Raw genomic sequence first — 23,898 nt, 5'->3', positions numbered from 1 at the left:
GCGTGAAGTCCCGGCGGGAAGGGATGGGAAAGAGATAGGAAGGGGGCGTGTCCGGGGCGTGGCCTATGGTGGTGGATGGAGGGAAGAAAGCCGACCGGGGGCGTGTCCGGGGCGTGGCTTATGGCGGAGGGGCGGGAGTTGGCTGGGGGCGGATTAAGGGCGGGGCCTATGGTAATACATGAGGGAAGGACGGCGTGTGGGGGCGGGGCCGGGGCGGGGCCTGGGGAGGGGGCGGGCCCGGCGCTTCCGGCCGGGGTGTGGGCGTGGCCTCGCGCTCGGGCCCGGCGCGCTCCCGAGTGGGCGGGGCTGAGCTGCTAACTACGCACGCCCCCTGCTCCCTCTGCCACCCCCAGCTCCCGATTTGGGTTAAAACTTTCCTCCCCTCCCCCACCCCCCACCCCCCGCCCCCGGCCTTGGTCTGCAGCTCGCGCTGACCTGTCGCGGAGCAGACAGGACAGTGTCCCGCATGCCCCTGCCGGTTTCCCCGCGCGTGGGTGCCGCCTCCCGGGTGCCCTGCACGGGGACAAGTGTGCGTGTCTGGGAGTGGCGAGCCGGCCCGAGTGGACCTGGCCTGCCCCGGGCCCGGAGTGCTGAGGCGGCTTCCCACGGGCGCTCTGCAGAGCGTGCAGCTAGCTCGCGGGTCCGCGAAGGCGGCCTGGGCCGGGCCTTGGGCGCCCGCGGGCTGGGCGGGGGAGGGCCCCGAGGGGCCCGGGCGGGGGGCGGGGCCGGGGGCGGGGCCTGTGCGGGCCTCGGAGGCGGGCGGGCGGCCGGCCGGGGCTCCGCACCCCTTCCAGGTGCCCCAGGTGCACTTTTGCGAGTGGCCCGGAGCCACTGCGAGTGTGCGGGCGTCTTTCGAGGCTTCTTGGACCCGGAGGTGGTGCCGTGTGGTTACCTGTATGGAGCACTGTAATTTTCCACTTGTTCCCCGAGGACCCGGAAATCCCTAGATGTTTTTACCGCTGTTTTTTTTTTTTTAAGTCATTTTTGAAGTTGCAACCTGGAAGACAGATTCCGCGCGTGTCCTGCGGGAAGGGGGAGCCCACGCGGGCACACCTCTTCGATGCCAGCCAGGGCCACGGGGCCCTTGCATCTGGCAGCCAGCAGCTCTGGGGTCCACGCCGCTCTCGGGAATGGGCCTGTGCGGCCTCGGCCTCCTCGGTGACAACCTCGGCAAGGTCCTGGGCCGGGCCCGTGGGGCGCCACTGTGGCGCCCGCGCCGGCCTCCCAAGCGCGATCTGGGTCCTGCCGGGCGCCCGGCACCCCGGCCTGCACCGCTGCCCCCCAGGTCTGTGTGTGGCTCTGATGGGGATGGGTGGGGTGGCGGGAGGCATCAGGGAACCCCCCTGTGACTTGGTGTCAGGCTGTTTCTCCCTGGGCTTCCTCTGGTCTGGATGGCAGCTAAGGTGGGTGGTCACCTCACCCCCCCCCCCCCCAGACAGCCCTGTCCCCAGGCTGGGCCGAGTGGGGGCCGGCTCTGGACCTCCCGTCCTCCCGTCCTGCCCTTCAGGAGCTTCTGGCCTTGGAGGCTGCAGGTGTATGGGGAGAACATCAGCTGGGCAGGACCCCTGCAGTGGGTATGGAGGGGTGTGTGTGTGTGTGTGTGTGTGTGTGTGTTGGTGGGGGGTGGGGGCAGATGTTGTGAGTGTGGGGAGGGGGCGGCTTTGGCTCCAGGCTGGAGCACCAGGGCAGGGGGGTTTCCGCACAGAGCTGAGGAGCAGGGTGGAGCCCCCTGGGCCTGAGCGGCTGCCTCCTGGGGAGAGGTTTAATAATCCCAGCCCGTTTCTCTGGCAGTTAGTATTGCAGAAGAGAAGCTTTCCTCCTAAAACTCTTATTGATCCAGGCGCTAATAAAAAGTAAAGGGTTCTTTGGAGCGGGCTTGTTCCTTTTTCCTAGAGCAAAGAACAGCCCGGTCCTCAGGCGCAGATTTGTTTTCCTCTTCCTAGATTGGCAGCGGGCAGCCTGGGCAGGCCTGTGGGGGGGTTGTTCTCAGATTTCAGCCCTCCAGGAAAGCCCTCATTGAAGGCCAGACCTGCGGTCTACCCAGTGCCCCGCCTTCTCCCGCAGCTCTCTCCACCGCTGCCCACGGACAGAGACCTGGGCATGAGGACAGACCTCTGCGTTTCGAGGGGGTCATCAGGGCCTCTGCGACAGAGCATGGGTGACGCAGCCCCCTTGGGTGATCCCCAGCCTGGGGGTGAGGCCCTCAGCATGGTCACGCCCCCTTGCGCTCCTGTTGCAGGGAGTTGGGGGGCATGCACTGCCTGAAATGGAACTCGGGGGTTCGCCCATGCCAGGCTTCGCTCCAGTCAGGTTCCAGGCGCAGTCCAGGGAGAAAGCTCTCCCTGCTACTGGGTTCTTAGGCCTGGCAGCGGGTGTGGTGGTGGGGGCGCCCTGTGGTGCTCTGGGGTTGCTCCAGTGCTCAGGGGACCACATGGGGCTGGGAACGGAACCTGGGCTCCAGACCCTCGAGATGGTACAGTGGACAGGGCACTTGGCCTTGCAGCTGACCCGGGTTTGGCCCCAGGCACCACATTACCATCCCCCTGGGCCAAGGAATGAGCCCTGAGCATCACAGGGTGTGGCCCAAAAACCAGAATTAAAAAAGGAATGACTCCTTTTGTGGCCTTGGAGACAGCACAGCGGGTAGGACACTGGCCTTACCTGCCGCGACCCAAGTTCAATCCCTAGCACCGCTATGGGGTGCCAGGAGTGAACCCCAGGCTCGGAGCCAGGTGTGGTCCCAGAGCACCTCCGCTGTGGCTCCCCCAAAACAAAACCCAGCAAAACAAAGGCACCTGCCGCCTTGGAGCTGCCCCCAGGGAGCCAGGCCGCTTCCTCTCCTTGGTCCTGTTTTTTTTGTTTTGTTTTTTTTCTTTTTGCTTTTTGGGTCACACCTGGCTATGCACAGGGGTTACTCCTAGCTCTGCACTCAGGAGTTACTCCTGGCGGTGCTCGGGACCATATGGGATGTTGGGAATCAAACCCGGGTTGGCCGCACGCAAGGCAAATGCACTACCCGCTGTGCTCTCACTCCAGCCCCTCCTTGGTCCTGTTTTTCCTTGTTTTTCCTGAGCCTCTTACCCCAGGCATGGGCATGGGACAGCCAGCCCTCGGGCTGGGACTTGCCCTCTGCTGGGAGCGACCGTGATTCCCCATGGGGCAAGGCTCCTGCCAACGTGCCAGTAGTTGGGTGTTTGGGTGCCAGCGGGGTGCCAGCACCGCCGGGACTGTGATTGTCACTGCATCACTCTCTGCTGGAGGAGGAAACAGCCTCTGTGTGGCGGGGTGGGGCAGGCTCCCCTGGTGGACAGGCCTCCTTGGGGGAAAAGCAGGGCCCTGGGATGCCCCGGAAGTCAGTGTTTAGAGCTGGGCGTGGAGGGACAGCAGACCAGGAGCCCAAGGGAGGCAGGAGAGGACAGTGTGTGTTGGGGGGAGTGCAGAGGGCAGGGACGGGTCATTCTACCCCCCGTCCCGCCTGGGGAGGGTCTGTCATGTCCCCCCAAGTTAAAGCTCCGATCTGCATTTCCCGTGGGTTCCTCTGAGCTCCGCAGGTGGCTCTGAGTGGTGATGTCAGAGTCGAGGAAGAGGTGGTGGATTTGCGGGTGGCTGGACCCTGAAGGGCTCCAGGGTTTCTGGCCGCCGGCCCCAGGTGGAGCAGCGCCGAACACTGGACACTGCTGAGCATGGTCAGGCCGTGGCAGAGGAAGGCCAGGCAGGGAGGGCCAGGAAGTCCAGGCTCTCAGGCCTGGCACCTTGGAGGGGTTCAAAGCTCGGTGGTGGGCCACAGTCACAGGAGTTCATTCAGCGCCGGGCTAGTAAACGCAGACGGTCTGACGGACCTGCGGTGGGTTCTCGGCATCCATGCAGTGAGGGGCTCTCCATTACCTTTGGGGTGCTCGGGTGGTTTTGCCGAGACGTCTGGCTCACCAGCGTCTTTGCATTCGTTATCTGCACGACTTGTGAGTTTTCTCAGCAGGTCAGGGAGGACATGTGGCTCAGGAAAGGGAGGGGACTTGCCCAGCACCCCCGTAGTTAGTGACCCAGAATTGCACGCCAGGTCTGTAGATGCCCATGTCCGGCCCTCGCCCCGTGGCAAGGCGGCCGCGTTGGGGTGGGCCTCCCACCGTCCCTGAGAAGCCTCCCCCCCAGGCCAGGGCTGCAGGGGTCGCCTGCCCACCCACCTTTGGGCACAGCCCCCACTTCCTCTGCCTCTTCTCGCCAGGCTGGTGGGCTCAAGCTGGCCTTGAGCTAGCCAGGGGGGCCCGGCTCCAGAGGTGTTGGTGCCTCTCCAATGTGGTATGGCTTGTGGATGCTGCTGAGAGCCCGTGGCAGAGAGCTGGAGGCCATGACACTCCTGTCCCCCCTCCCCCCCCCCACACAGAGACACACACAGACTCTTAGTTGATGGTGCTGGGGATCTAACCCGGACTTCACCATAGGAAGCAGCTTCTCCAGTGCCCAGTCCCTCCCAGCCCGGACCCCGCCTTCCAGTAAGGGAAACCCCCGCTGCTTCCCCAAACTGGAGTTCGGCCTTGACATACACACACACACACACACACACACACACACACACACTCACTCACTCACTCCAGCAGCTCCCCACTTCTCTGCTCTCCTCTCCCAGACGCTCCCTGTGGCCAGCTTTGATCTCTGCACTGACCCCTCGCCTGCCCCTGGGAGATAAGCACCGTGTCCTGGTCACTCCAGCAGGGCCGGGGCCAGACCCTGGAGGTGACAGGTACTGCACTGGTGCAGGAGAGCACTGGCTGCAGGTGGCCCATCCTGCCCACATGCTTGTGACCTCCGCAGGCCTCCCGGCTCCTGGCCCAGCCCGGCCACTGCTGCTGGCTGGACACGAGTGCGGGTGGTTCCTTCCTCCCAGTTCCACCCTGGAAGCCTCCAGCCTGAGGATCGGCCTCAGCCCCACAGTGGGCTGGGGTGGGGGGTGGAGGGGACTCAGGCCTCCCTCCTGCCTGGCAGCAGGGCAAGAACTGTCCCCCTCGGGGCCTTGTGGGGGAGGAGGGCTTGTGTCCTGATGGGAGTGCCCCTGTCCTGCCCCCATCCTGCCTCCCTCCTGCCCTCCCTCCCATCCCTGGGCTGTGCCTCATCCTTGGCTCTTCTCCTGCCCTCACATCTTCTGCCCCTTCAGGTGTTTGTAGAAAGGCATTGGGGGCGGGGTGCTGGGCACCGCATGGGGCTGGTGCCTGCTCCCCTTGCGACCTGGCTCCCCCTCATGGGCTCCAGCCTCCTTCAGGAGGGACAGTATAGACCTCCGGCTTTGGGGGGCAGGCATCCTCCTGACCTTGCCCCCCTCTCCCTGCAGGCAGCCGAGAGGCCTGTGCCTTGGGCTCTGCCTGGCACGTGGCTGGCAGCCTGCAGCTCCCGCCTCTGCAGCTGCACAGGAGTGGAGTTTGGTGTGAAGGGGCCCAGAGTCTTGGACACGGGACCCACCCCCCCGCCCCCCACCCCGTGCCTCTTACCCTTCCCTCTGCCTCTCTCAAGGGGAGACTCTGGGGGTGGGGTTTTGGTGATGGGGCACACTTAGCATTCTCCTGGTGGTCGGTCACTTTGTCCAAAGTTTTCCCAGGAAGTCCAGAGCCTCCAGTGAGACGGTGTATGTGTGTGTGGGGGTTGGGGGGTGGGGGAGTCCCGGCGGCAGCCATGGCTTCCTCCTGCCTTTTGCTGCTGGCGGGTCTTCCTGCAGGGAAAAAGGCATCTGCGCCTTTAAGCTCCCGCAGGCCCGAGCCAAGCACTGGCCCTTTAAAAGCACATTACTACAGGGAGTTGGAACTTGGCCTTTGTTTAACTAGCCCAGCGATTAGTCCCCGGGGCTGGGCTGGAGTGGTATGGCTAGGGCCAGAGTCGGGACCCGCGGGCCCCGGGCTGTCCAGCCCCTGCCCCTGGCCTCCCCCTGCCTGATGGCTGCTGCGCCGAGGCATGGTGAGTGGGCCCAGTTGTCCCGGAGGGGGCTGCCAGGACGGAGCAGGGGAGAGCTGCCCACCCTTGTCGCTGCCCGGCCGCCTGGGCAAAAGGACACAGACAGGGCGGGTGGACACACGTCTCTCGCCGCTGGACGTGGACACAGTTAGCCCAGCCAGGGCCAGAAAGTGGGGCTCCAGCTGACTGAGGGTGGCCGCTCTTTCCGGCTCTTACGGTGGGAGCCCAGAAACCACAGTCGGCGCCTCCCTCCCAGGAGAGCGGGAAGTGGGGAAGTTCCCTGGCTCCGTGGCCTTTTGCTCCATCTCTGTCTCAGGCTGGTTGGCTGGGGGGCGGGGGGCGGGGAAGTGTAGGGCCTTGGGGGGTCCCGTCCCCTCCCCTCCGGTCCCCACGGGACTCTTCTTTCCCCTCCTTGTGCCCATGCCCTGGGCCAGGCCAGGGAACAGGAAGGCAGAGGCTGGGTCAGGGCTGGGCATGAGGCTGCACCCTGTCTTGGGCCGCGGGTCCCGGCCACCCTCGTGAGCGGTACGGGGTGCCCGCGGTGGCCACCTCCTCAGGTTCCACACAGGTCGCCCGGGAGGTTGCAGCCTGCCCGGGTTCCAGGGGTTCCAGTTCCTCCTTCCGAAGTTAGTGTCCTAGGTCCCGGATCCCCGCCGGGCAAGGCAAGGGTGGGGCCGGGCGGTGCAAAGTCTGGGGCGGGGACCCCAGAAGCCCAGGCCTCCATCGGCCCTGGGCTTGGCTGACCTTGGGCCTCCCGGGGTCTCCACCCTCCCGGAGCTGTGGACATAGAGGTGGTGTGTCCAGGGCCCACCCTGGAGGGAGTGGTCAGTTCTGCAGGCCTGCTGGAGGTGGTGTGGGGCAGCGAGGGCCAAGTAGGAGCCGGGCCGGGAGCCTGCTTGGGGAGCCGAGGAGGGCGGCCGCCTCTGGGGCTGTTTTATTTTTGTTGTTGGCGTTTTTCACTTCCTGAACCCCATCCACGCGGGGCTCAGGGCTTGTCCTGGCTCTATACTCAGGCGTCACTTCTGGCGGGTGGAGTGAATCCGGGTCGGCCGTGTGCGGGGCACGCGCCCTCCCCGCTGTGCTGTCTCTCTGGACCCCGGAGGCTGTCTTTGAACTATGAGTCTCTGCCGGTTGGGTCAGAGGGTGGCTGGGACCCCGGTGACCCTTCAGTCCCATCTCTGGGTCAGTCTCCTTAACCTATGCTTGGTTGGCCACGCCTCTGGAGGGTCTGAGGCCGGGCGTGGGGGGATGGAGGGGTGCCTGCCTGCTTTGAGAGGGTGCACAGGCCAGCAGGTGCTGGAGAAAGAGCCCCAGACGGCTGCTCAGAGGGATCCCAGCCATGGCCCAGTTTCTCTGACGCTGCGTCTGCCTCTGCCTGGGTCCCCTGGCTGTCTCCTGCCCATCAGAGTCTGGGAGGAGAGTTCTGGGGACTAGCGTTGGCATCCAGAGGACCCATGAGAAGCCAGATGGTAGATGCTGGGCCCACGTGGGGCCCTTGGCATCATGTCCCCCCCTCCCAGACCCTGGCGAGGGGGCAGGGCGGGGCAGTCCCTGGGCCAGTGAGGTGCAGAAGGAGCCCTCCCACCCACGCCCCCAAGGCCCTGGCCCTAGACAGTGGCCGGGGGGCCATAGCAGGCCCGGGAGGCAGTGTGTGTCCCCTGGCGTGTCAACGTTTGTCCATGGGCCGGTGGGCTGCCAAGGTTCCTGGGGTCAGTTGATGTGGAACCTTCTAGAGTCCCCCTTGGTGCTGGAGAGCGAGAAAGCTGGGAAGGTGTTGGACCTGGGCAAAGCCAGGGCCGGGCTCCCCGTGGTGGCACGTGGGCCCGCGGGGCTGTGCGTGGAGACTTAGAGCCCCGTGGGGTGCCCCGTAGGTCGGGGTCCTGACCTCCAGAGGGCTCAGGTCGGGGTGAGGTGTGACTCCAGGCAGACAGCGGGGAGGCGCCTGGGACTTGCCCCACGCCTGGTGGTTTGCTCTGCAGGCGGTGCTCCCTGGGGAGGGGCTCAGCACACATCGAGCTTGGGCTGGGGTGGGGGGGGGGGCGCGCTGGACCCTGCCACAGCCGTTTGAGAACTGAGCAGAGAAGCTGGGGGACAGGCTGGTGGAGGGGAACAGGGTGTGGGGGCTTCACCTTAGCCTCCGCGGAGGGGCAGGCAGGGCCGTGGGGCTCGGGAGATGGACGGGGCTCGCAGCCTGGGGGCCGCCCTGCCTGCTCTTTCTCCGGGGACCCGGGTGGGCTGTCTCCGCCCAGGCGCAGGTGGAGCACTCGGCCCTCAGCAGCTCACTTCCCGACGCCCCTACATCTCCTCCTGTTCACGAGGGTCCCTTAGATGCGCTCTTAAAATTCAGGGCACTCGGCTGTTCTACAGAGGTTTATGAATGTTTAAAAACTGCTTTGCGGTCCCCAAAGTAATTTGACAAGTCTGACAGCTATTGATTAAAAACCCGAAATTATTCAGGTTGCAGAATGACGTGGGGGATTAGATAGGAGGGTGTGTGTGTGTGTGTGTGTGTGTGTGTGTGTGTGTGTGTGTTTCAGTGTGTCTTCTCTTCCATGTGCCCTGCCTGCCCCAACCAACTGGAGAGAGACGGGCTGTCAGTGTGTTCTCGTCAGTTCCACTCACAGCAGCATTAGAAGGGGTGGGGGTGGAGGTTGGTACTGAGGGTCCCTGTCCTACTCAGGAGCCCAGAACAGGGGGTCCCAGGCCCGTGGGCTCTGTGCTGACCTCGTACCAGGAAGCTAGTACTCGACCCAGCACAGGTGGTGTTGGGGTAGGACTAATACCGGTGTAGGGTGAGGACCCGCAATGTCTGGGCAGCCATCCAGGGGTTCAGGACCAGTGACAGGCCCGGGCAGCATTGATCCGTCCCCCGCCGCCCCCATGAGCAGCTCCTAGGCTGTGCCCAGAGCTGGCCCACCTATTTCAGGCTGCAGGAGGACATGGGATCAGGTGGCAAGTATTGTTTTGTTTCTTTAAATTTCTTCTCCATGTGCCTTTACAACCCTGAAAGGGGAAGAGATGAAACACGGTCCCTCCTGGCCCTCCTTGCCCAGCCTAGCCTTGTGGTGTCCTGGACCGTGTGTGCATGTGTGCATGTCTGATGGTGTCTGTGTCAGTGCGCATGTCTTGGGGGGGGGTGCGTGGGTCTATGGCTGTGGTGTGTCTGTCTGCATTGCATGTCTGTGTCTGTATGGCGGTATGTCTGCCTACGTGTGTGTGATTGGTTGTGTCTCTGTGTGTATGTGTGTGATGACTGTGTATCTGCATGTGTGTGTCTGTATGGCTGTGTGTCTGCCTGCATGTATGTGTGTGTGATTGGTTGTCTCTGTGTTCGTGCGTGTGTGTCTCTGGCTGTGTCTGTGTCTGCATGTGTGTGTCTTGTGTATGACTGTCTCTGTGCCTGAGTATGTGTTTATCTGAGTGTGTCAGTGTCTGTCTCTGTATGACTGTGTGTGAGTGTCTGTGTGTGTGAGTGTGTTTGTGCACACTGGCCAGGGACTGCTGTGGGGACCTGTCTGCGCTCCTTGGGCCCAGGGCCAAGCCCACAGCCCTGTGGCCAGGAGCCTTCGCGGGCCGCCTGCCTTTTAAGGACAGGCTGTCTCCCGGCCTGCATTCTTCCCCCTCCCCCGGGACCCCGCCGGCCAGGAGTGTGCTCTGCCCGGCAGCCGGTTCCCAGGCCAGCAGGGCCGGGCCGGGCCAGGCCGGACGTTCTGGGTGGTGCTCCACCCTGGTTTGTCCCGGGGCTCCGTTCCCAAGAGGTCAGCACCCGCCGACCCGGCAGCCACACACAGACCTGTTCTGACCTGATGCGGGAGCCTGCGGGCCTGGCGCCCTGGGTGCCACCTCCTCCGGGGAGCCCAGCTGGGTGTCTTCCCCTTCCATTTTGGGGATGGGGCCGACCTTCGTACCTAGATGCATAGACCGGGGACTTGAGGACGGGCTCAGCTGCCCTTCTATTCCTTTCTCTTGCATCAGGCTACGTGGGGCTTCGGCGTCTTATTTTCGGAGGCTTCACCGAGCCTGCAAGCTGGCGGTCGGGGTGGGTGGGTGCAGTTCCCCATGCTTTGCAGAAGTCGGGGCCCGAGAAGTCAGGGGCAGGGCAGAGGGTGACTGTGTCTCCACCCGTCCTGTCCTGGTCGGCCGTGCTCAGAGCTGGGCCCCCCACCCCCGTGCTGTTGGCTGAGTAGCCCCTGGCCTGCGCGTGCTCCCCAACTCCCACCCGCACAGCCTCGCTCTGATCGACAGGATCCCCATCTGCTCCCACGACCCGTGTTCTGGCCTTGAGGCCTCCTGTCCCGGGCCCTGGGCCGCCAACCTTCTTGCCTGCATCTCCTCACTGCACTGCCCGGCCTTTCACGGCATCTCCCCCGGCAGAGCTGCCGCAGTGCCCCAGACCTCAACTTCCTGGCCCCGGGAGTGGGTGGAGGGGGGGTGTCTCTGCTGGGAGTCAGCCCCTGAGCCTCCTGCTTTCCGGACTGCTCACACCCCCCCCCCCCTTCGCTTGGGAACCCCCGGGCCATGCCAAATAGGATTTCTCCGTTGTTGCTAGTTTGGTCCTGGGAGGGGGGTGGGGGTTCTCCTGCCCTCTGGAGATAGCGGGGAGTTTATTGCTAAACTGTGTCTCTAACCTTTGGGGAGAAAAGGGACGGCTTTGGCTGGGAGGCAATCAGATAAGGCCGTGGCCCTGGAGCCGTGGACAGTGGCCCACAATGTCCCATTGTTTCTACCCAGTGGCCCACACAATGGCCTGCTGTTGGGCTCTGCTCTGGCCCTGCCCTGCGCTGCCCAACATTCTTCCCCGGTTGGAGTTGGAGGTTTCCCTGACCGCCCCCCCCCCCCAAGAACCGACCCCCCCTCACCCAAAACACCTGGCCTTGCCCCAGTGTGACTTCTGGGGAAGCGGGGGCGCTGTCCGTCCGGAGAGACGGGGCATTCATGCGGCCTTTGAAAGCCAAGGAAGGATGTGGGGGGGATGGAGACGTGCAGGAGGGTGGTGTGACTCAGGCAGGCCACCCCCCCAGGCCTGGGACTCCCTGGAGGCTGGCTACTGCAGGGTGAGGTGGGGAAGGGCGTGTGGAGGAGGTATTCCTAGGGCCACCAGGACTTGGGTGGCAACGGGAGGGGTGGGGTAGAGGGTCCTCGGGACCCCCAGCCTCAGCCACCACTGCGGTGGACCCGGTTAGAGAGTCTTGACTCTGAGTCCCCTCCATACCGGGCAGAGGAGTCTGGGCCTCGGGGTGGGTGGTGGTGCTGCCGGGCCCCCCTCCATCTGTTCCCTTTTCCTCCGGAACAGCCGTGGCCAGGCCTGAGGGTCCGGGTGGGCGCTCCCCTCCTCCAGCACCCTCACCTGCGGCACTGGGCTCTGGGGTGCTCTGGCCTGGGCCAAGCCCCAGCACAGGCTGATGGACATGGCGGGGGCACATGCCAGGTGACCTGCCATCAGGGTCCTGAGGGCTGCATGGAGGAAGGCCCCCAGGCTGGGAGGCTACTGGGGGCAGGGAGGGCGGGAGGGTATTGATGGGAAACTAAGAGTGCCTCCTGCTGAGACCCCCCCCCTTCCTCCTGGCAGACAGGCACTCCATGGGGTGCGGTGGGGGTGCAGTGAGTGACCTGGGGCTGCGGGTACCCCAGGCGGGGATAAGGCAGAGGCCAGCAGCGCCCCCACCCCCTCAGTGGAGCAGATGCCCTGAGATGGGGGCTGTCCACCCACCCACCCACCCGCAAGAGCCCCTGGTCTCCCCATTCCTGCTGCTGTTGTGTGTGTGTGTGTGTGTGTGTGTGTGTGTGTGTGTGTGTGTGTGTGCGCGCATGCGCGGTGTGGGGGAGGTGGGGGGCTGCTGTCCTGACTGTTGCTCCACTGTGTCCAGGGAGTGACCAAGCCACTGCTTCCCTTTCCAGAGCTCCCGTCATCTCATACCCCAGGGGCACACCGACACCCCCCCTATCGGCCAGTCACGGGGGCCCTGGCCCCTCGGAGCCCAGGGAGCATGAGGACTGTGGGGTCTCACTGGCCTGGTCACGGGACGCCCCGCTCTGTCCACTGAACCCCAGGTGGACAGACAGAAAACACTTCCTGCTGACACACAGACACGCGTGCCTGCACACACAGATGCGTATGAACACGTGTGCGCACACATGTGCCCATGCTGGCACACACTCTAGTGCGCAGGGCCCCCCACCTGGCTGCGGTGCCTCCCTGTAGGGCCAGGCTGAGGTGCCGGAGGCTTGCTGGCCTCCCTGCCGCGCGCCCCACGGTGGCCAGGCCCCGGGCGAGGGGTCTCCCCGAGCAGGTCCCATGCTGAGCCCCTCCCTTCCCTCTCCCCACGTGGTGAGCTCCAGGCAGGAGGAGGCCCCAGACACGGCCCCGCCCTGCGCACTTCCTGGGTTCCAAGTGCGCCCGCCTGCCCGGGCAGGATTTCCCGGCCGGGCCAGGAGCTGCGTGTCAGCCCCGGCGGCCACTGGGCCGAGGGGCTGTCGGGGCTCAGCCTTTCCCAACAGGAAGGTAGGAGACCCCAACCGGGGGCTGGTTGGGGCAGGTGTGGGAGTCTGTCCCCGGCAGGGTGTGGGGGGGGGGGCACAGGCCTGTCCAAGCAGGAGGAGCCAGGCCTCATGGGGAGAAAGCCTGTGCGAGCACGCGCACACGCGTGCGTGTGTGTGTGTGTGTGTGTACACGTGTGTGTACGTGCGTGGGTGTGTGTGTGCGTATGTGCCACCCTGCCCTCCCCCCAGCCCACCTGACCTGTGCCCTTCTTCCCTCTGCCCGTCACAGTGTCAGTATCAGGGCTGTCTGGGGTGGCTCTCGGGGTCCCCAAGGGGGCGAGGCCACTCCCGGGGCGGCCCAGGACTGCATGTCAGGAGACTCAGGGATGCCGCAGCCCCTGTCCGGGTTCTGAGCCCACACGGCACCAGCTCTGCGCAGGGGGTGGGGTGCTGGCCCTCAGGTCCCGGCCTGTCCGGCCTGAAGTCACGGGGAGAAGGGCGGAGGCTTGGGCAGACAGTCTGGGGGGCCGGGGAGGGCTCCGTCCGCACATGAGGACCCGCGGACAGACAGGCTCAGAGAGGAGAAGGGGCTATCCCAGGCCCTTGGGGCTCTGGGGCCACAGGAAGTGTCTGCGCCCTCGCGGCCAAGCCCACCCGCACCCTCATCTCAGAGCGTTGCAACTGGGTGGTCTCAGACGTGGCCCACCTCTGCCTGTCTCCCACCTGCCTCTGGGGGGCCCCTGGACAAGCCACTGGACTCTGGAGTGGGGGCAGGGGACAGCCCCTGTCCGGGTGGGAACTGGGAGAGGGGTCGGAGGGCAGCTCGGGCCACAGAGAGATCCCCCGTCCACCCGACTTCCAGGCGGGGTCCCATTGTGGGGGTGCAGCAGCATGGAGGGGTGGAGATCCGCCCCGGCCGAGGGGGGTCCCCGCCTGACGCCCGGCCCCTCGCAGGTCCCATCTGATGCCCAGGCTGAAGGAGTCTCGCTCACACGAGTCCCTGCTGAGCCCCAGCAGCGCGGTGGAGGCGCTGGACCTCAGCATGGAGGAGGAGGTGCTCATCAAGCCCGTGCACAGCAGCATCCTGGGTCAGGACTACTGCTTCGAGGTGAGGCCCTGTGTGGACGCCGTCCTGCCGGCCCCGTGGCCACTGCCGGGGTGCCGTGGTGCCGGGGAGAGCTTGTTGGTTCTCCCCCCACATACCCTTTGCCGATGCCAGGGAGGCAGGAGCAGTCGGGGTTGGGGGACTCTGGGGGCAGCATAGGGGACAAGCGCCCCGGGGCCCAGCACCCCCCACCTGTCTGCAGTGAGACCCCCAGAGTGCCGTGCTGCCCGGCTGGCATCACTGCTGTCCCCTCCGCAGATGTCGCTGGGGGCCGAGGGGGCCTCAGGCCTGCTCTCTCTCTCTCTGGGGTTTGGGGCTGAGCATCGCCCTCTGACCTGGACAGGGCCCCTAGGCTGTCCGCCACCTTTGTGACCGTGCCCTGCCACCCCCACAGGTGACCACATCATCCGGGAGCAAGTGCTTCTCCTGCCGGTCAGCCGCTGAGCGGGACAAGTGGATGGAGAACTTGCGACGAGCAGTGCACCCCAACAAAGTAGGCCTGCACCCCCTCCCCCTGCCCAGGGCTGACCCAACTCATATGGTAGATCAGGCTCTGGTATGAAGGTGTCAGGTGGGGGTGACAGAATGCAGGGCCAGGTGCCCCCAGGAGGGGTCTGGGTTCTGAAGGGGCATTCTGGGCGGGCCCAGAGGCTGACTGTTGGGCTGCTGGACACTGGACTCGGGGGTCCTTGCCTCTGCGACTCTTGCTTCCGCCCACCCTCTCCTTGACACTGTCCCCTCACCCCCAGCCCATTTTTGCTCTCCGACCCAGCTCCAGATTTCATGCCTGTCTCCTCTTGGGGTCCCCGGGGTCTCGCGTGTCTCACCTTGCATCTGTATCTGCCCCTGCTCCCCTGGGCTGTGTCCTGGTCCCCCGATAACCCGCGGAAGGCACCACCGCTGGGTGACTTCAGCCCGGCGGCTCAGCTGCCCTCTCCTCTCCGAGCACCTGTGGCCTCCTGCTTCACTGTGTTCTCAGCCCCCTGTTCTGGAGAAGGGGGAGGAGCATCTCATCCTCTGTTCTAAAGAAGGAACAGGGCATCTCGCTGTTCTAGAGGGGGTGGGGCCTCTCCTTGTTCTAAATGGACTGGGATATCTCCCTGTTCTGGAGGGGCCCAGGGGATCTCCCTGTTCTAGAGGGGCTGGGACCTCTCCCTGTTCTAGATAGGATGGAGCCTCTCTGTTCTGGAGGGGCATGGGGTATCTCCCTGTTTTAGAGGGACTGGGGCATCTCCCTGTTCTAGAGGGGGTGAGGCCTCTCCCTGTTCTAGATAGACTGGAATATCTCCCTGTTCTGGAGGGACCTAGGGGATCTCCCTGTTCTAGACGGGCACGGGGCATCTCCCTGTTCTTAGGGGCTGGGGCCTCTTCCTGTTCTAGAGGGGCCGGGGCATCTCCCTGGAGGGCTCTGGGGCCCCTCCCTGCTCTGGAGGGGCTGGGGCATCTCCGTTCCGCAGAGGGGGCGGGGTGGTCAGGGGGCTGGCGCGCGCCTCACCAGGGGCCCCCTGCGCATGCAGGACAACAGCCGGCGCGTGGAGCACGTCCTGAAGCTGTGGGTCATCGAGGCCAAGGACCTGCCGGCCAAGAAGAAGTACCTGTGCGAGCTGTGCCTGGACGATGTGCTGTACGCCCGCACCACGGGCAAGCTCAAGACCGACAACGTCTTCTGGGGCGAGCACTTCGAGTTCCACAACCTGCCGCCCCTGCGCACGGTCACGGTGCACCTGTACCGCGAGACCGACAAGAAGAAGAAGAAGGAGCGGAGCAGCTACCTGGGGCTGGTCAGCCTGCCCGCCGCCTCGGTGGCCGGGCGGCAGTTCGTGGAGAAGTGGTACCCGGTGGTGACGCCCAACCCCAAGGGCGGCAAGGGCCCCGGACCCATGATCCGCATCAAGGCGCGCTACCAGACCATCACCATCCTGCCCATGGAGATGTACAAGGAGTTCGCCGAGCACATCACCAACCACTACCTGGGGCTCTGCGCCGCCCTCGAGCCCATCCTCAGCGCCAAGACCAAGGAGGAGATGGCGTCGGCGCTGGTGCACATCCTGCAGAGCACTGGCAAGGTCAAGGTGAGTCTGTGCGCCTGCTCCTGTGGCCGGGAGCCTGGGGGGGGGGTTGGGGGCCGAGGTTTGGGGGGTCTCCCCCCTCCCCCGCCCCCTGTAGCCCCAGTGCAGCCCCTCTCTGCACGCCTGCCCATAGGTGTGTGTTTGGGATCTCCAGCAGGTGACCATCCGCACCTGACAGTGACCCCCGCACTGGGGGACCCCACCCCTCATCCCCCCCGAGCAGTGCTGTTGGAGCAGACTGCACCCGGGCCCGGGCAGGGGACCCCTGTCACGGCTGGTGACATGAGACCCCCCCCCCGGCCGGTGGGTGTGTTGGGGGGTTTGGTTTATGCCCAGAGTCCTCAGCCCGAGTGCAGGGTGACCCTTGGGTACAGAACTGTGAAGAGTCCAGGGCCAAGCCTGGGCTGTCTGGCCCCCTCTCAGGACCCTTAGAGAGGCCCTCCTACACACCCCAGGGTGCCCCCCCCACCCCACACAGTCCCCAGGTGCTCTGAGCCCTTCGTGCTGGCCCAGCAGATCTGGCCAGACCTGTGCATGTGACAGGTGGGGGAGAGGCGTGACGGCCTTAGCCCCCAGGTCCCCCTGTGCCCATGAGGGTCTCAGCCCCCCCCCCCAGGGTGGTCCCTCTGCCCCAGGGGTCCTTTGGACCTCACGGGGGTCTGAGGTGTCTTTGCCTTTGGCTGCCCTCGGTGTGGGTGTGAACGGAGGCAGGACTGGGCCCTCTGAGGGGCAGGTGGGAGAGCAGAGGGTGAAGGAAGCCAGACCCCGGCGTCCCCGAAGATCCTGCTGTGCCTTGCACCTGCCTGTGCCCTGCCTGCCCTTCAGGGACCACCCCCCCCCCCCAGGCTCTGCATAGACACTTGGTTCCGGGGGGGGGGGCGGGGTGGACGTCCTAACTCAGAGCTCTGCTTCCCGCCTGGATCTCTGCACCCCTATGGACTCCCCCGTCTCTGCGCTAGGGGAGGACCCAGGCCAGTGCCCTCCCTGCCCTGCCAGCATTCCCGGCCTCTGCTTTCGGGGGCTTCGAGATTGTCCCGTCGTTACTGTTCTGTCCTTACTGTTCCATTGCTCCTCTAGTAAGAACTGCGGCGGGGAGGAAGGGGGGGGGCGGACGAAGGTGGAGGGTGCCACCTGGGCTCCTGCTCTCGCCCCCCCGTGCCAGGCATGTTGCAGGTGCTGCTTTGTTTTTGTTTATTTTAATTATTGGTATTTTTTTTTTTGTTACAAGTCGTTCACGATTGGATTTCAGTCATACAGTGTTCCAACACCCATCCCTCCATCAGGGTACATTTCCCAGCACTAGTGTCCCGGGGTCCTTCTCACCACCCCCCACTCCCTGCCTCTATGGCAGACGCTTGTCTTCTCTCTCTCTCTCTCTCTCTCTCTCTCTCTCTCTCTCTCTCTCTCTCTTTCTCTCCTTTTGGGCACTGTGGTTTGCAATATTGATGCTGAAAGGTTATCCAGCATATCCCTTACCTACTTAAATCTCTCGCCTCTTGACCGGCGTGATCATTCCCTTTTATTACTGTCCTAGCGGTCCCTTCTCTATCTTACCTACCCTCAGCCCCCCCACACACACTTGTGGTTAGTTCCAACCGCTGACCAGTCCTCCTAACCCTCCTAACCCCTGTTTTCCCTGGCTATTATGGATATTATCCTTCTCCTTAGATGTGTATTTTTGTTGTTGTTGTTGGTTTGTTTTTTGCTTTTGGGGTCATACCCGGCGATGCACAAGGTTTTCCTCCTGGCTCATGCACTCAGGAATCCCTCCTGGCGGTGCTCGGGGGACCCTATGGGATGCTGGGAGTCGCACCCAGGTTGGCCACGTGCAGGGCAAACGCCCCGCCCGCTGTGCTATGGCTCCAGCCCGATATATGTATTTCTATGTACCAAGAATGAATGCAGTCCCTCATTCATTGATCTGTCCCTCTCCTTCTGACTCATTTCTCTCGGCGCGGGACTTTCCATGTCCACCCATTTTTAGGCAGATTTCATGACTTCATGTTTCCTGACAGCTGCCTAGTATTCCATGGTGTAGATGTGCCGTGGTTTCTTTATCCATCTGCCTGTTCTGGGGCACTCGGGTTGTTTCCAGATTTCTGGCTGTGGTTGAATAGTGCCGCCCTGAACACAGGGCGGTTGCAGGTGCTTCTGAGGCGTCCGAGCCCCTGGAACTGCGCCCCCTACCTCCGAGCTGACAGCCCTGCCCTGAAGTCCTTCCCCCAGTCTCCCAAATCCCCCCCGTCCCATCTGTACTGTGGGGGCTGCGGCACCCACAGAGGGTTGGATGGGGGTCAGGGAAGCCCAGCTTCCTGTTTTGAGAGCGCCACGTGTGCGAGGAGCCACATCCTACTCTGGGCACGCTAGGCCTGCCCAGGCATCCGGCAGGGGCGCCATGGCCGTGGGGGGCCCTACCTGGGACCCTGGCTTTGGCGCCCCCATCCTCCTCCCCCAGGCTTCCAGGCTCCCTGCCCCGGGCTGCATACAGCAGCCGACGAGGAGGGGACCCCAGAAGCGGGGTCCGCTCCTGGCCAGGGAGCGGGTCTGGAATGTAGGGAGGTTCCGCCCGCCCACAGTCGGGGGCCTGCCGTCCTCACCTCCTCCGATCCCGGCAGGACTTCCTCACGGACCTGATGATGTCCGAGGTGGACCGCTGCGGGGACAATGAGCACCTCATCTTCCGGGAGAACACGCTGGCCACCAAGGCCATCGAGGAGTACCTCAAGCTGGTGGGCCAGAAGTACCTGCAGGATGCGCTCGGTAGGGCCAGGCGCAGGGCGGGGGTGAGAGGGTGGGGTGGGGAAGCCGTCCCTCGGGCACTCACGCCCATTCCCTGTTCCCCCCCGCCCCCCTACCAGGAGAGTTTATCAAGGCGCTGTACGAGTCAGATGAGAACTGCGAGGTGGACCCCAGCAAGTGCTCGGCCGCTGACCTGCCCGAGCACCAGGGCAACCTCAAGATGTGCTGTGAGCTGGCCTTCTGCAAGATCATCAACTCCTACTGGTCAGTGCCGCCCGCCAGGCCCCCTGCGCTCATGGCTGGGGTGGGGGTGGGGGTTGCGCCTGGCTCCTGACAGAGTTGGGGTGGGGGGTGGGGGGCAGCCTCTTGCCCACTGCTCACTGGCCGCTAGACCGGCTGAGCCTGTGCTGGTTGCTTTGGCTTCTGGCCTGCGAGGGAGCGTCCCAGAGCTCAGGGATGGTGCTGAGAACTGCTCATGCCACTATCAGCATGCGCCCACGTGCCAGGGAAATGGGGGACCCCAGCCTGTCCGCAGGGGTCTGCGGCTCCCGGCAGAGGGTTGTTGCGGGGCTGTGTGGGTGTCTGGGCAGAGCCTCGCATGCACAGAGAGTGGCTGCCCCGAGGGGGCCGTCCCCCTGCCCTGGCTCTCTGTGCAGGAGTGGGGGTCCTTGCTCAGTCCCAAGTAGTAGGGGGACTGTGGGGCGCCCCCAGAACCCATGAAGGGGTCCCCCTGCACAAGGCGCTCCCTCCCCAGGCCAGTCAGCAAACCTGGGACTCCCCAGGAATATGCTTCCCCTGCCCCGGGCTGGGCTGCAGGCACAGGCCGGGGGTGGGCCTGTGGACGGCGTCTTTCTGTTGCCTGCTGACTCTGGTCTCCCGTGGTCCAGCCGATGCTCCAGGAGAGCCTGCGGGGCCTAGAGCTCTCGGGTGCATCCAGGCCCGGGAGCTCCCACGGTGCCCTGGTGCTCGGAATGGTGTGTCGGAGCGGCCTGAGCTGGTGACTACCAGGGCAAGGCTGGTCCTGGGCACCCAGGCCAAGAGCACGGCCCTCAGGGTGGAAAGCATCACGGGCCTGGCAGGCATCACCCGCAGACATGGCACCCACACCTGGGAGGCCACCGTCTCCTCCCAGGAATGAAATTCACCTCTCTTTCCTTTCTTTTTTCTTTTTTTCCTTTTGGTCTTTGGGGGTCCGCCCCCCCCCCCCCCCGCAGTGGTGCTCAGGGGCTGTCCTGGCTCTGTCCAGGAGCCTGTGGCATGGGGGTTGGCCACAGGTGCAAGGCGAGCGCCTTACCCGATGGGTCAGTCTCCCTGGGCCCCTGCTCCCCGCTTCTTGAGGGGTTCTAGGCCCTGAAGTCCGGGGCTCTCGCGCTAAGCGGGCAGAGGGAGTGAACGTGGCGGCCTGACCGCTCCTCACTGGCCGCGGTCTGTTCGGGAGGTGGGACCCCCACTGCCCGCCGGTGCTCGAGGGCTCGGGCCAGCAGCTAGAGGCAGAGGCCTATTCCGCATGGGAGGCCCCGGCCTTGTTTCCCAGCACTGGACCCTCCCTCCCCGCCCCTCCCCACCCCCCGACAGCTAGCCCCCGTCCTGCGCCTGGCTGACCCCCACGTGTCCCCCCGCCCCCAGCGTGTTCCCCCGGGAGCTGAAGGAGGTGTTCGCCTCGTGGCGGCAGGAGTGCAGCAGCCGCGGGCGCCCCGACATCAGCGAGCGGCTCATCAGCGCCTCCCTGTTCCTGCGCTTCCTGTGCCCGGCCATCATGTCGCCCTCCCTCTTCCACCTGCTGCAGGAGTACCCCGACGACCGCACCGCCCGCACCCTCACGCTCATTGCCAAGGTCACCCAAAACCTGGCCAACTTTGCCAAGTGAGTGGCGGCCCCCGCCCGGCCACGTGGGGCCCAGGGTCACCGGTCGCCCCCTCCTCCTCCCCTCCTCCTCTTTCTCCTCCTCCCTCCTCCTCCTCCTCCTCTTCCTCCTCCTCCTCCTCCTCCTCCCCTCCTCCTCTTTCTCCTCCTCCTTCTCCTCCTCCTCCTCCTCTTCCTCCTCCTCCTCCTCCTCCTCCTCCTCCTCCTCCTCCCCTCCTCCTCTTTCTCCTCCTCCCTCCTCCTCCTCCTCCTCCTCTTCCTTCTCCTCCTCCTCCTCCTCCTCCTCCCCTCCTCCTCTTTCTCCTCCTCCTTCTCCTCCTCCTCCTCCTCTTCCTCCTCCTCCTCCTCCTCCTCCTCCTCCCCTCCTCCTCTTTCTCCTTCTCCCTCCTCCTCCTCCTCGTCCTCCCCTGCTCCTCTTTCTCCTCCTCCTCCTCCCTCCTCCTCCTCCTCCTCCCTCCTCCTCCTCCTCCTCCTCCCCTCCTCCTCCTCCTCCTCCTCTTTCTCCCTCCTCCTCCTCTTTCTCCCTCCTCCTCCTCCTCCTCCCCTCCTCCTCCTCCTCCTCCCCTCCTCCTCCTCCCCCTCCCCTCCTTTTCCCTCCTCCTCCTCCTCCTTCTCCTCTTTCTCCTCCTCTTCCTCCTCCTCCTCCTCCTCCTCTCCTCCTCCTCCTCTTCCTCATTCTCCTCATCCTCCCGCTCCCTCTCTCTGAGGGCAGCCCCCTGCTCGCCAACGGAGAGGGCGGGGTGGTGCTTCCTTCTGTGTCCTTGGCGGGCGAGCAGTCCATCCACCCCGAGGCTTCTCTCCTTAGCTTCTGCTGGCCCGGCTGGATCGGGTGGCCCAGGTGCCTGCAGGCAGAGGGCTTCCAAGGGTCCTGAGCCCCAGGCTGGGCACATCTCCTCTCCTGGTGCTCGAGGCTGCTTCTTAGGGGTCCCCGCCCTCCCCTAGCGGAGCGCAGACCCCGGGTGCCAGAGACAGGGGAGGCGAGAGGGAATGATGGCGGGCAGCAGAGCGGCGAGGGGGACGGAGCCGTCTCCCAGCAGAGCGGCCCAGGTGCAGAGATGGGCTTCCTGGAAGATGGGATAAAGGGGAGCGGGGTTTGGCTGGGCAGGCCTGAGGGCTGTGTGCTGGCAGGGAGGGGCCACCGCCACATTCCCCCGGAGATGGACAGATGGACAGAGAGCAGAGCCAGAGTACGGCTCCAGACCAAACAGCCGTGGTCGAGGGGTCAGCCTCTAGCTGAAGGACAGGAGCACTTGGATTGCGTGTGGGGCTCCGGATTTGGTTCCCCAACACCCCGGCACCTTAAGCGGTGGAGCTTGGAGGGAACCTAGAGGCGTTGGCGGGAGGCGGTGCCAGGGTTCCTAGCGATTTGAAGTCAAGGTGGGGTGGGGAGGGCTTCTTGTCCTTTGTGGGAGGGGCGACCCTCAGTGGGGCTCAGGCTGTGCGCGGCGGCGGAGGCGGGGCTGACCCCGGGCGCCCGCCCCCACCCACAGGTTCGGCAGCAAGGAGGAGTACATGTCATTCATGAACCAGTTCCTGGAGCACGAGTGGACCAACATGCAGCGCTTCCTGCTGGAGATCTCCAACCCCGAGACCATCTCCAACACGGCCGGCTTCGAGGGCTACATCGACCTGGGCCGCGAGCTCTCCAGCCTGCACTCGCTGCTCTGGGAGGCCGTCAGCCAGCTGGAGCAGGTGCCTGTCCCCCGCCAGAAGCTGCCCAGCTCCCCACACTTGCCCTGCCCCGGACTCCCGGCATTGCCAGCCTCACCCTGAGGTGCCCCCTCTGTGGCCTAGGGCTTCCCTACCCCGCCCCCACACCCCGCCAACCCCCACCCCCCACAGTGAGCAGGTGGTTGGAGACGAGCCCTGCCAGGATCTGTCTCCAGGATTGCGGGCCTTTCTCGGGCACCAGGGTGACCTTCTCACGGTAGTGGCTGCTGACCCCGGGGTTGGCGGGGTCAGGTGCCCTAGAGGCGACTGCCCATAGTGCTGAGTCTTGGGCTGGGACCAGCCCCTTTCCCCGGGGAGCCCCCAGCTGAGTGTGTGAGAGGCAGGGCTGGGCCTCTGGGGAGTGAGAAGCCCAGGCCAGGAGACTGACCGTGCCCCCCTGCCGGACACGCGTCCCCCTGCCTGTAGCAACAGGAGAGGCGGTCAGAAAGATGGAGCCGGGGCCCAGGTCTTCTTCCCTGCTGTATGGGCCAGCCACTGGCCGCCTCGCCCTGTGCTGGGCTTGGCCTGTTTCTGCATCGCCCCCCCTGCCTGCCCACTTAATGGGTGACAGGTGCCCACTTGTCTCGGGAGGGAAGCATCGGCCGGACTGTGCTAGGGCTTTTCCTCGGGGCGTGATTGTGGGTGGGAGGTGTGGGCTGGGCCTCCCTGGCACCTGGCTGGGCTCGGGGGCTCTGAGCTGCTGCAGGCAGGGCTGTGGATGTGGCCTCCTGGCCGGGGCCTCTCTGCTCACCCTGGGGTGGTCTCTTGTGGTGTCTCTACAGAGCATCATTGCCAAACTGGGGCCCCTGCCACGAATCCTGAGGGATGTCCACACGGCGTTGAGTGCCCCCGGCAACGGGCAGCTGGCAGGGACCAATGACCTGGCCTCCACACCCGGCTCTGGCAGCAGCAGCATCTCCGCTGGGCTCCAGAAGATGGTGATTGAGAATGACCTCTCTGGGTAGGAGCTGCTGGGAAATGGGAAAGGGCTGGGTGTGTGTGTGTGTGTGTGTAGGAGGGGCTGGGGGGGCACGTGTGAACAAGAACCCACCCGGCGGGTCCGAGGTCTCGGCCAGCGAAGGGGTCGCAAGCCCGTGTTTACAAAAGCAGGCTGGGAAAGTGGGTGGGAAAGGGGAAGGCGCCACCGGGAAGACTTCCCGGGGGAGGGTGCGCTGGAGCCCCGAGTGAGCCCATGAGGGGAAGTGGCGTTTCCATTGGTGGGAGCGAAGCTCTGCCACAGAGCAGCCACGCTGGTCCTCTGCGCCTCCACTTCCCGGTTCCTGGGTGCGTGAGATGCTCGTCCTGGCCCGGGTCGCCGACGCTGGCTTTCAGGGCTGTATTTTCGGAGGGAATGCGGCAGAGAGCCAGGCCGGGCGGCTGGAAGCCCCAGGGGAGGCAGGGAGAAGTTTGGGGGGGGCGGCACACATGAGGGTGCGGCCCCGGAAGGTTCATGGTGGGGGGAGGCAGGTGCTCTGGAGCCCAGCTCTCTGCGAGGCTGCCCGCGCAGCTCGGTCTGGGTGCTGAAGTGCTGGTCACTGCTCGGTGTGGCCTCCTTGGGGGCTGGAGTCCAGCAGTCGGATGACCTCTGATGCCGTGGCCCCCACAGGCCATCCGAGGTTGGGGGAAAGGGAGAAGGAAGAACCCACGGGCCCCCGGGTCTGAGGCTGTCTGTCCCCGTCACTGCCCACTAGAAGGGGTTGCGCTGAGCCCAGGGACGGCCGGCCAGAGGGTCCTGAGGGCAGCTGATCTGGGTGCTAGTGGGTGGGCACAGGGATGGCCACCACTGTGCTGGCTCCCCGCCCCCCCCCCCCAAGTTCTGCCTGCTGCCCAGGCCCACACCTGCCAGCCTAGGCCCCAGCCTGCAGGGTCAGGGATAACGTCAGCCCAGGCTCAGCCAGGCCAGGGAGGCTTCAACCCAGCCAGAGCCCTTTTACCCTTCTGATGCCCAGCTGGCCCTTCCCCGGACCCCTGCCTTGCCCTGTTACTTGAGCCTTC

General features: G+C 65.0%; 1 protein-coding gene across 4 annotated transcripts in view; it reads left to right on the top strand.

The window, feature by feature from the left end:
• DAB2IP (DAB2 interacting protein) overlaps positions 1-23,898 on the top strand; it is a 99,699-nt gene that overhangs the window by 68,333 nt on the left and 7,468 nt on the right. For 3 of the 4 annotated variants that reach the window (XM_056138602.1, XM_056138604.1, XM_056138605.1), the window contains 8 exons: positions 13,372-13,525; positions 13,917-14,015; positions 15,040-15,594; positions 18,207-18,351; positions 18,450-18,594; positions 19,957-20,193; positions 21,684-21,885; positions 22,686-22,864. In XM_056138602.1, the coding sequence (XP_055994577.1) occupies positions 13,372-13,525; positions 13,917-14,015; positions 15,040-15,594; positions 18,207-18,351; positions 18,450-18,594; positions 19,957-20,193; positions 21,684-21,885; positions 22,686-22,864 (1,716 nt within the window). Of the gene's footprint in view, positions 1-5,916; positions 5,941-13,371; positions 13,526-13,916; positions 14,016-15,039; positions 15,595-18,206; positions 18,352-18,449; positions 18,595-19,956; positions 20,194-21,683; positions 21,886-22,685; positions 22,865-23,898 lie in introns of those variants that run through there. The other variant, XM_056138603.1, reaches the window with a different exon arrangement.

This window comes from Sorex fumeus, unplaced genomic scaffold, assembly GCF_029834395.1.
Source record: "Sorex fumeus unplaced genomic scaffold, SorFum_2.1 ptg000129l, whole genome shotgun sequence".
NCBI lineage: Eukaryota > Metazoa > Chordata > Mammalia > Eulipotyphla > Soricidae > Sorex > Sorex fumeus.
This window is presented reverse-complemented; position numbering and strand designations above follow the sequence as displayed.